The following is a 12135-nucleotide window of genomic DNA, read 5'->3' as shown; positions in this document are numbered from 1 at the left end:
CACAATCAGAGAACTGTAGATTCTTCACGGAGAACACAGGGAAGAAATTCGCGAAACTACAACAGAACTAGGCTCTGCATTCATAAATGGCAATTATGTTGCAAACGGTACCAAATTTTTTGGGAGGACAATGGTTCAATCCCACGCCCAACCATCTGGATTTAGGTTTTCCATGATTTCTCTAAATCACTCCAGGCAAATGCCGGGATGGTTCCTGTGAAAGGGCATGGCCGACTTCCTTCCCCATCCTTTCCTAATCCGATTTGACCAATGACCTCGCTGTTTTGCCTCTTCCCCCAAACAATCCAAAATCCAAATTTTTCATTACCTCCAGAAGTCTCTCTCCCTGCAATAATTCAATATTTAGGTGAGAGGTACACAGTAATTAATGCACATGCACCAATAGATCAGGATAACAATGCAGAAGGTAAAACAGTCCTCAGAATAATGTTGAGAATCATCTGATGAAGTTCCAGAGGAAAACATACAGATTTTATTTAACTTTTATCCTCAGACTGGCACAGAATGGAGATGAGAACATTATCTGCCCAAACTGCTATTAAATGAATTTATTCACAACTGGAATTTTGACTGTTATGCCATTCTCAAGTGACAGCTTACTATGAACTAAGTCAGTGTTATTAAATGTCATGCCTAGGGATTGGGGAGTGGATATTAAGATGTGCAGTATGACATGACTTTGACAGAAATTAGTACATGAAGTACTACCAATTTCTAGGCATACAGATTACAAAGACTCCCATCTTGTAAAGAAATTGGAATTTGTAAACATGGTTAACACAAGGAAAGTATTACCTCAAAAGGAATTATAAAGGATTGAGACATCACACTGAGCTACCACTTGAGAATTGTACAACTGCCAAATTAATTTTGAATAAGTACATTCCATATCAGTCCTGGTAGAAAATGTTTTCATTTATGAATGTCTGCCTGACTAGATGTAAGAAAAAAGGAAAACTGCAAAGAAAAAGACATTTAGCATACACCACAAAAAGATGCAAGGACAACAATAATATGATTTGAGAATATCAGACAGCTTGTGTGCCAGTAACAAAGCACAATTCCAAAAAGATGATGAATTCCAGAGTCAGACATAGATATCTGTTGAAATTGACCATTACCACTGAATACTAAAAGTAAGATTCCTGGCCTAGAATAACTGATAACCATGTTCACATAAGATTCAATGAAATTCCATGAAAAGTTCAAGGAGACAACAGCAGAATTCTAAAATACAAGATATATCAGAGATGGCTTAGGACAGGATGGTCCTGTGAAGGCCAAATTGATAGAGGACTAAAGGAGCAAAATGCTATTGGAATACATCTGTAACATTTTATAAGGCTTATGACTATAAAGCAAGACCGCTTTATTTAAAAATTCTTAAAGAATCTGAAATACAGAAGACAACACGGGTCTTCTTAAAAGAACTACAGCCTCATTTGAGATAAGAACAGACTTTAGCCACGGCAATGTACTAACTCCATCCTTCTTTCAGACTATACTAGAAAAGTGAATATTGAACAGATGGAGCAGTTGTCAGAATCTACTACCAGAAGTTGAATACTACTTGGTTAGAAAATTGATAATTTCAAAATTGTTTGTTCAACTTTTGTAGATAATTTAGCAATGCTGACAATGTAGAGAAACCACAGAACAGAGAGAAAGAAAAACAGTAGGAAAAGCATGACTACTCGTCTCCTCTGATAAGCAGCAGTGAAGCAGTAATGGGTAACTACAGGACTGCAACATCCCTATCAAATACGAAGTGTGGGAGGGTCAGGGGAAGACAAATTTAAGGATCTATGAGAATTCATGTAGCCAAATGGTGGGGAAAATGGAACCACAAGAGGAAGACTATAAAAGATGGACTCTGCATTTCAGTTAACAGAAGATGTTTATAGTAAAAATTCATTCTCCAACATTGCAGAACCTCCAACTTGCAAGGTAGTCATTTGGCCAAAATACACATCTGTATCACACAGAATACACATCTGTATCACAAATACTAATTTTAGAATCAACAAAAGATAGTGAAAATTACGAAAAAGAAAAGATATTAGGAAACAGAATACCACCACAAACATTTAAATTCAGAAACAATACAGATATATAGATAAATATGTAGGAAAATATCTGGAGACAAAATTTGGCATACAAGGTTAATGAGTCTTAGCATACTGAAAGGAAAAACTGTGTAACAGTACTAAAACCATTAAAAAATCTCAATGCCTTACAACAGTGCACAAAGACCTACAAGAAACTTGTATAAATTAGCAAGATATTTAAAACCAAATCAAATACAGAAACAGGATTGAGTTGGTAAATTCTCCACAGCATAACAGTTCCAAAAAGACAAGATAGAAACTGAACGTCAGGTGCATGGAAAGAAAAATGTGTACAGAAGAAGGAGTAGCATAAATAAATGTAAAACCTTAGCTGGCCTGTAATTGATCAGGAAAAATTTTTTTTCCATATTTGTAGTACCTTCTCAGTAATGCATAGCGATCGTATATGTACTGAAAACAAGTTGCAGCAAGCAGCTCAAAGAGTCTCTGCAAATATGCAGATAACAGTATTTGGAGTGTTTTGTTAGGCTACAGCAGTGATCAGAAATATTTTGCAGTGGTGTTGTTATGCTGTCAGTACTGCTTGCATGCAGTAACAAAAGAGCAATGCATTCAAGTGTCACTCCATCAAGAGCTGCACACTGCTGTGGTTACATATCTAGTGAACAAATAAGATCATACAACAACAATGTACATATGTATTCCTTTCGCTCGAAAGTTTGTAACTTGCCTTGATGGTATGGTATCCAGTAACTACTATGACTGAGGTATTCACTCAGTGATTGTTTTCTTGCAGAGAACTAGAAGTATAGCAAAACATAACACTCGCTTGATGTGATACAAGCTGTTTTGCATGTCTTCAAGATTGGGAGTACTTCTACGGACTATGGCATATCACAACCACAAACAAGTGTGCACAGTCAATAGCAAAAACATGGAACAACAGTGACCAATAAGCCAAGATCAGGTCATCCCTGAAGAGAGAGCAGGAAGGACAGAATGATTTGTACACAATCAGCTGGTGTTCCAAGAGAAACATCTCAACAAAGCTTGTGAATCCCTGTAACATGTTCGTTGCACTGGTGCATTTCTTCTGCCAAATGAATCCAATGTTACTAGATAGAAATAGGTTTCCTGCAGCATTGAATATATGGCCATTTTTAAGGCAACCGGGAATTTTGACTGGAATACTGGACTTGTTATATTAAATTTGAGTATAACACACCTCAATTTTGGAGGCAATTTTTTGAAGAAACAAATGAATTTTATAAACTGCAATATATGGTATCAAGTCTTTGTAAGCACCACTGGAAATTAATTTGAACAAATAATGAAGGTAACTGAAAATCTGTCATGCATTCAAACTTTCAAATATTATACGTGAGATAGTAATGTGAATCTCCCATCAAATGCACAGGATTGATTGACACTGAACATTTCCCATTTAACATTGAAACATGAAAATCTATACATTTAATATTTTGCTCTGGTGAAATATGTTCCTTCTAAGTCAAGAGAAATGCCCATAACCTACTACCCTTTGGGGTTACTTTCCTGTGAGAAAAGGCCGACAACTGTGAGGCAGTATTTAAATTCACATTCATGTAACTTTTGCACTTGAATCATTAAGCAATTTTAGGACTTTCCCAAGGTCAGTGCTATGATGGCAAGTAGAATTTTTGTCACACATTTAAACATAATTATAAACTCATTGACAAACAAAAGATGAATGTGGCCAAAATTAGTGAGGGACAGCAATAAACAAAGGATGCAACAAATCAAATATTCTAACTCTGCTGACTGATCTCTCAAAAAATCAGATGCATAGCCAACAGCTAATTTGTCACTTTCCAGCTATAAAATATTATTCACAAATATTATATAGAAAAACACTAAAATTCAATTCAACAGTACTATTTCAAACTGTGCAGCCCAACTTCAGGAGTTAAATAGAGCCCTGTATAGTTTTTCATTAATTAATTTTATAAACACTGATTAAAATAATGCTAAATAGTACTACATGTAAGCCAAAACTGCCACAAGCATAAACAATACATCAAACTGTACAGTGAATACATAGTTTGACTGGAACTCAACTGCATCCAGGGTATCTACAATTTGATTAGAACTACTCAATTAATTTGACCAGAGCTAAATGTACTCCACAATTCCATACACCAAAAGACAGCATATTTTACACTACACCCTTATCCTTATCAAATGTGTATTAGATACTTTTTTGACAAATTAACTATTATGCAGTGTGATCAAGATGTGTCAAGTTCAATTGGTTGTAATTCAAACTTGGTAAGTGCTATGTAGTAACCTAAAGCACCATGTAAATGAGCAGGAAATTACAATCTCACCTGATATGACAAGTTTGTTTGTATAGAAATATTTCCTTGTATTTAATTACTGTAACAGTTGCATATGATGGCAATTTATCATGTTTTCACTGATAATTAATGTAATATTTATCTCAGAATGTTTCGTAAGGTTCTAAAGTGACCAGCATGGGAAGGTACTTATCTCAAGCCAGGCTTCACAAAATCCTCACCAGAGTACCAACTAATCCAGGAGGTTAATTGAGGAAGGACGATGGGGAAAATACAGAGACAGCACATGAGACACTGGAACTGCTCCTCAAAACTCATTTTCCTCAATATGCTCTGGCGGATAACATAGAGCAGAATGCGAGCCCTGAAAGACAATGGTTCTCAGGCACTCAAAGAGAGGACTGCGACCAGCCAAGGCGTGTGTCAATTTCAGTAAAATCCAATGGGCAGTGGCAACATTCTAATCGGCCAAGTCACCTGGTCCAGATGGAATCGTTCCAGCTCTCGTAAAACAAATAGGAGACAATCTTATAAGAGTCCTTTGCACGTTATTCAGGGTTAGCCTAGCAGTGGGAGTCATTCCCAATGCCTGGAGGGCAGTGAAGGTTGTCTTTATTCCAAAGCCAGGGAGAATTGATCATACGAAGGCCAAGGATATGAGACCAATCAGTTGAGTTAATGTACACATAACCAGGTAAATCAAGTGAGACAGCTCTCCAACTATTTGTTGGGAGGGTGGAGAAAGCACTTTCCTTTCAAGAAACAGCCCTCTGCATCTTCCTGGGCATCAAGGGGGCTTTTAGTAACACAACCTTTGATTCCATGGTTAGGGCAGCAGAGATGCATGACCTAGTGACCACTATATGTAGGTGGACTAGGGCCATGCTTAGTGGAAGGAGGGTAGAGGCCACATGATGAATGAAAAAATAGTAATTAACACCACTAGAGGTTGCCCACAAGGAGTTTTGTCCACTTTATTGTGGAATCTACTGGAGAACGAACTCATTGAGGAACTAAATTACAGACAATGCTTTTGCCACAGATACGCAGATGACCTTGTCATAGTAATACCCGGCAAATTTGCTGACACGGTTAGGAATATGGCACAAGGTGCACTGGATATTGTGTAAGACTGGTACATTACATAGGACTTAAACGTTAATCCTAACAAGACTGTTGCGGTACCAATCACGAAGAAGCACATCTAAAGCTTTTCGATGAAACATCTGTGAAGGGGATAGTGAAATATCTAGAGATAATCTTAGATGAGAAACTAACATGGACCCTTCACATTAAGAGCATCTGCTCCAAGGCGAATTGTACTCTAGTGAGTACCAGAAGGTCTTGTGGCAAAAACTGGGTCCTAAGATCCTGATGTATGCACTGGACACACACAACAGTGGGTAGACTTAGGATCTCCTATGGGGCCGTAGTGTCGTGGAAGAATGTACAACAGCAGGCTGCAGCTAAGGAACTTGCTAAGGTGCACAAACTGGCCTGCTTTGCCACAACAGGCTGAATTAGTAGCACACCAACCACTGGGATGTAAGTCATGCTGGACATGCCACCAATACATCTTTGGGTTAAGATGAAGGCAGCAGCTGGTGCATACACACTCAAAACTGGTAAAAACTGGATCACATTGAGATATCTGGACACACACACTAAAATAGTGAGGCAAATATAGGAATGGCTTGAGAAATGCCGTCTGACTATATAACAACTCCCAACTGCTTCAACAAGCCTTACAATACAATAATTGGAAGCAGGGAGCAGTGGGAAAACAGTTTGACACCATGCAGAGGACACTGTCTGGTTCACTGATGGGTCAAAATCAGACCAAGGCGCTGGGGGCGGGGTGTACAGGGTTCAGCCAAAACTGGAGGGCATCATCTCTTTAGGAAAACTGGCCTGAAAATACTGCAATCAAGGCATGTGTGGAGGAGAATATATAAAGGTGCTACAAGGACCATAGCATCTACATCTATTCAGACAGCAAGGTAGCCCTGAAATTATTGGGAGCTCCTGCAGCACAATATATTATTATTGTAGAATGTCACAGGACTTTGGTGGAGTTAGGGGATTCAATAGCAGAAACTTAATATGGGTTCTTGGTCACTCAGGAATCAGTGGCAATAAAGAAGCTGACAGATTGGCCAGGATGTGGGCAAAGACTCCATTCAGTGGAACGGTACCTGTTCTGATAATCACCAATGCTATGATCAAACGAACTATGGAATTGGCTTAGAAGAAGCACATAGAATACTAGACCAAGGTCTATAAGCAAAAACATGGTAAGGTAACGATGCCAAAGTTGTGCTTTAAAAGATGCTTTGTAACCCTGGGCTCGAAGAGGAAAGAGATTAAACTCATGTTTGGCCTGATGACCAGTCATGGGAATTTAAAAAAACACCTACATACAATGGGTATAATGGAAGAAGACCATAAATGTAGCATCTGTGATGACAGTGAAGAAACTGCATCACACCTAATCTTCCAATGCATGACATTGGAGAGCAAAGAGACAGAATTTTCAGTGCAACTAGAAGTGAAGAAATCGTGTCTAACAAATAATGGGTAGAGAGACTCCTTGCACTATCTAAGGGCACTGGTTGGCTTTACTAGATATACAGGGAGCAATACTGCACAACAAAACGTTTCAGTGCCAGGTTAGACCAAAGCTGTCTTAGCTTCTCTGCCAAAATCAAATTAAATCCATCATCCTTAGTGAATTTGTGTTCAGGTATTTTTGACAAATTAACTATTATGCTGTGCGATCAAGATGGGTCCAGTTCAAGTGGTTGTACTTCGAATTTGGTATGTGCTACATAGTACCTTAAAGCACTATGTAAATGAGCAGGAAATTATGATCTCATCTGATATAACAAACTCGTTTCTATAGTAATATTTCCTTGTACTGACTTACTTTAACAGTTGCATATGATGGCTGTTTATCATGTTTTCACTGATATTTAATGTTAATATTTATCTTAGAATGTTTGGTAAGCTTCCAAAGTGACCAGTATGGGAAGGTGTTTATTTCAAGTTGATTAGTTTCAATAAGAACAATGTACTTTCAATCACTTATTTTAATTAAGTTTTGTAAGATGTTTTGAAAATGACTAGCATGGCATGGTTTCTTGAGGTTTTAAATAGACAGTACTGCTGTGCCTCATGGTCTTTGGTAATGTATGTGTGTTTCTCACATAGTCTGGGCCAGTGAACTGTTACTGTTAAGTCTGCATAGGTTTTGACAGTAGTTGAACCGAAGTCTCTGGGCAGCCAACCAGTTGTGTCATTTCAGCTCTCTAAAATTGTATAGATGATAAGATTTTGAGCAATACATGAGGATTTTGGCATTTTCTCATTCCATTAAATTGTTGTATGTTTTTGTGACTGACGAACTTTCACTTTGCGCAACTGATAGTTCTGTTTTGTAATGAACTTTGATTGACAGTGACACAGCATCACTGATGATTAACACCCAGCTGGACTTAGTTCCGATTTCACATTAGCTTATGTACCTGGGGAATCTGTCAAATATTCATAATTATTCACATAATATAACTGCATTATCTTCAATCTAAAGTGTTCAACCTTGCTATGTGATCCTATATAATTCAATTTAATGATTTTAAGGATGGCCATTTCTATTTTTGTGTCTTACATTGACAGTACACCATTCAACTTAACTTTGTCACTGTGTTTTCATTTCCTTATTTAGTTGTCATTGCATTTAAATTCGTTTAAACAACTTGTTTAAGTATACATTAACTATTACAATATATGCTTAACTTCATACTTTTAGATGTTGCTTGACTGACAGGCAGCTGGTGGTTTTAACAGGGTAGATACTCAGTGGTAGATGGCCTTGACCCATGCATGGGACTGTAGACACATTCTGAAATCAGCTCTGTTCACTACCCTGAAACTCAGTACATCATAGGACCAATTTCAAAGCATTAACATTACGCATCTTGATTGAATTTTCACAGTAAGCAATCAGCACACAGTGTCAGTAGCTGGACTCAAATCACTATCAGCTGCCCTATTGGCACACAAACTGAAGATAACAGACACAAGGCCAAATATTCAATTTTCTCTTTCAAATGTATTTCATTGTGAAATATCATAATGGAGTTCCTCCTTTCAGTACCGGCATAAACATCATAATGACAGATTCTGAGATGATCAATTTTTGCTGATTTTATACTGTGTAATCACTTAACAGAGAAAAGGCACCTGGGCAATATGAGATGGCTGTACAATACCACTCATATTACACTAAACTTGTTCCTTCTCTAACAGCAGCATATCAAACATCTCTGAGCCCATGGAAGTTTCCTAGTGGCTGAAAGAAGGTACCAATCAATCATATTCTCAATTAGTGTCACCTGATAGATGTACATAATCATAGCAAAATGAAACATGTGCATGAATAACGCTGTATGGTATATTTCCAAGTTTTTAGGAAATCGACAAAAACCGTTAATAAAAATGTAATATTTATTGTTTGCAGATGCAGACTGTTGAGAATAGTTGGTTGTGCTTTTTAAAATTGCACTAAGGATAGGTTTTAGAAAATACATAACTATTAAAATGGAAAAACAGTGTATAGCAACTGATATACAGCATTGCTGTATATCACACTCTAATAGAACTATAAGGTTGCCTAGAGTCTCAAAATTTTAAATAAAAAAATTATATCAAGATACAAACTAATATTTATAGTAAACAGATTGCTTTGGTCTTAAATAAGTAATAGAACATGAGTTTGTTATGAAGTTGAGCCCAAAGCTGGCACATTACACTCAGTTCGCACACTGAATGTTTTCATAAAATGCCAGGATTTTGATTCCCTGTATTTCATCACATCCAATAGATTGCCTTTCTTCTCCTTACAAGATTCAGTACCCCATTGTAGAGCAACCAAAAACCAAAATGCAATAGAATTTCTTTTACTTCATGTTCAAAAACATGTTTCACAATACAATGTCTTTCACATGGATGAAACTGCTTATGCCTTGAGGATCATCACTGCATCGCTTCAGCCAGAGCACAGCAGTAATTTTCAAAGTAGGTGGCATTTTGAGAACCAGCTCAACAGATCCAATGCCCTTGTCTTCCATCATCTCCTGTATGGTCAACTTCAAAGGTTCTACAGTGGCCTAAGCAATGACATGCTTCCATTCTAAAGGAGCCATAACTTTTGCAATCACTGCAAAGTTCCTGTCACAAGGAAGGAAACTATCATTCTAACATAAAAACTTTTTATGTATTTTTACACAGTACTTGCAGTTGACCAGATAGAAATAAAGTGCTAAAATTCTCCAGTTATCATTCTGCCCAACATGGTGGTCAGACCATATAATTAGTTTGTGTCCCATACCTTTTTCAAGCATCACAAATTTAATCAGACAGTAAACTATTTTGGCTGAACCACACCTTGCACCAGATCCATCCCCTAAATATACCGTGTTAGTTAAGTACCAAAGTCATGAACCATGAAATTATATGACGGCAACTGTCTCTGGCAAAATACCATGGAATGTGCCAATTTATGACAAAGTAGAACGTGTGGTATGTCCACGCATGTAACATATATATATATATATATATATATATATATATATATATATATATATATATATATATATATATATATATATATATATTGTTCCTTTGTAGCCATTTCTGTGTTGTTTTTTAGCAGTTTGTATGCTCAGTCTGCTTTTGCATGACAACTGACTAAGTTCTATGTTGTGCATTTGTATCTCATCTGAAGCTGTGATCATAAAGAATCATCAATTTCTGCACAGATTGAGATTGTGGTAGAGACATTCTTTCGAAGATTTATTCTTACTTTGAGAAACTCAAACTGAGTTCTTAAATCAGGGACCTGTCATCATTTGATATGACATGTGGCCTACACAAATATTTTCCTTAACCATCTTCAGGAGTGGTCACTCCACTTTCCAGTTTATGTTGAAGAGAGAGTTTTCATTGCTGGGTGATGCAAAATATGTCAAGCAATGTTTTTTGACACACTTCTTCTGACTGGACTTCATATTTGAAAGCAACTTGTTTCAATGAAGTACTGTCTGTCTTACCTTCCTTTCGTCTGCCTGGCACACCTATTTACGTAGAGTTTATCGAGTAAATTGCCTTTTCATTGTGCATCAAGGCATGGTATTCTCTGTACAGTTTTAACTTAATTTACATATTTATGTCCTAGAATCCTTCTTTTGAACACACTTTTGTGTTGCACACATGGTCCTGAATCATGCTGTCAATACTACTACCCAATATTCAACTGAATTATCATACTCCACATTCTCTTTCAATAATATAGCAGTGTGTTTTCTACTTTTTCATCACTGATAAAGACAGAACTGCAGTTAGTTTTATTCATGGTCTTAGAATTATGGGACAAATTTCAAATTTGGATCAACAACAAGTAATGGAAAATCCGGGAAGGAATGTAACAAAATTATAAAGAGAAAACTTGATCGGTTGGTTGGTTTTGAGTATAAAGGGACCAAACTACAGGGTCATCAGACCCTTTTTTCCTGACGGAAGCAAGGCTCAAGGTACAAAAACACTCAGCAGCACACCTAAAAAGAAAATGAATGGAATGAACAAAAAATGGGGAAAACATACGCCACAAAGAAAAGCAGAAGAAGGTATTAAAATCATAGAGCATATAGTCTGGGCTGGCTGATTACAATAATAAATGAGGATGAGCGAGCCACTCTGCAACATATTAAAACGTCCACCCCAAAAATAGAAGGCGAGAAGAGCACATGTAGGGAAAAGATGACAACGAAGACAAACAAATGCAAAGAAAGTGCGACAAAATTACAGTGGAGGGAGGGTGGCGACCTCAGAGAGAAGGCTAAATGCCCACCCTTGGATTGTATGACGAAAACCCCTCACAAATAAAACCTAAAATTAAATCTGCAGTTTGAAACATTGTTACCCAGTACCAAAGGTGGGGTTCTAGGAAGGTTAAAAGTCTGCCGTAGAGTGGTTAAAAGTCAGCAGTCCAGCAAGATGTGGATGACAGTCATAGGTGAGCCACAGTGACACCGACATGGGTCCTCACGACAGAGGAAGTAGCCATGTGTTAGCCATGTATGGCCGGCATTTGTTTGGTTTGGTTTGGTTTGTTTTGGAGGAGGAGACCAGACAGCAAGGTCATCAGTCTCATAGGATTAGGGAAGGAATTCAGCCATGCCCTTTCAAAGGAACCATCCCGGCATTTGCCTGGAGCGATTTAGGGCATGTATGGCCAATGCAGAGCCAGCAGAGAACCACAGAGTCCCTGCAACAGGCTTGAATGGAGTCTTTTACACATTTGTAGTCTCCTTAAGGGCACAGAGTTTGTTGTGCATACTGAGATTATGCCATTCGATCTCCCAAACCTGAAAAACCTTGTGGTGTAATAATGATCACAGGTCAGTTACAGGGATGCCGACCTCCATAAGTGGTTTCCGTTAAGCCCGTTTGGCCAGCCTGTCGGAAAGTTCACTTCCTGGGGTTCCAATGTGGCCTGGGGTCCACACAAACAACATGGAATGACTGGACCATTCCAGGGCATAGATGGATTCTTGGATGGTCACTACCAAACGATGGTGCAGGTAGCACTGGTCAATAGCTTGTAGGCTGCTCAAGGAGTCAGCACAGAGAAGAAACGACTTGCTACGGCA

At 37.9% G+C, this 12135-nt stretch overlaps 1 protein-coding gene across 1 annotated transcript in view; it reads right to left on the bottom strand.

The window, feature by feature from the left end:
* Window positions 1-12135, bottom strand: part of LOC126108386 (zinc finger protein 431-like) — a 176367-nt gene that overhangs the window by 111770 nt on the left and 52462 nt on the right. Inside the window, exon 6 of the mRNA XM_049913598.1 lies at window positions 3883-3944. Coding sequence (XP_049769555.1) covers window positions 3883-3944 — 62 coding nt within the window. The remainder of the gene's footprint in view (window positions 1-3882; window positions 3945-12135) is intronic.

Source organism: Schistocerca cancellata, chromosome 11 (genome assembly GCF_023864275.1).
Source record: "Schistocerca cancellata isolate TAMUIC-IGC-003103 chromosome 11, iqSchCanc2.1, whole genome shotgun sequence".
NCBI lineage: Eukaryota > Metazoa > Arthropoda > Insecta > Orthoptera > Acrididae > Schistocerca > Schistocerca cancellata.
The sequence above is the reverse complement of the archived record's forward strand: the minus strand, read 5'-3'. Positions and strand labels throughout refer to the sequence as shown.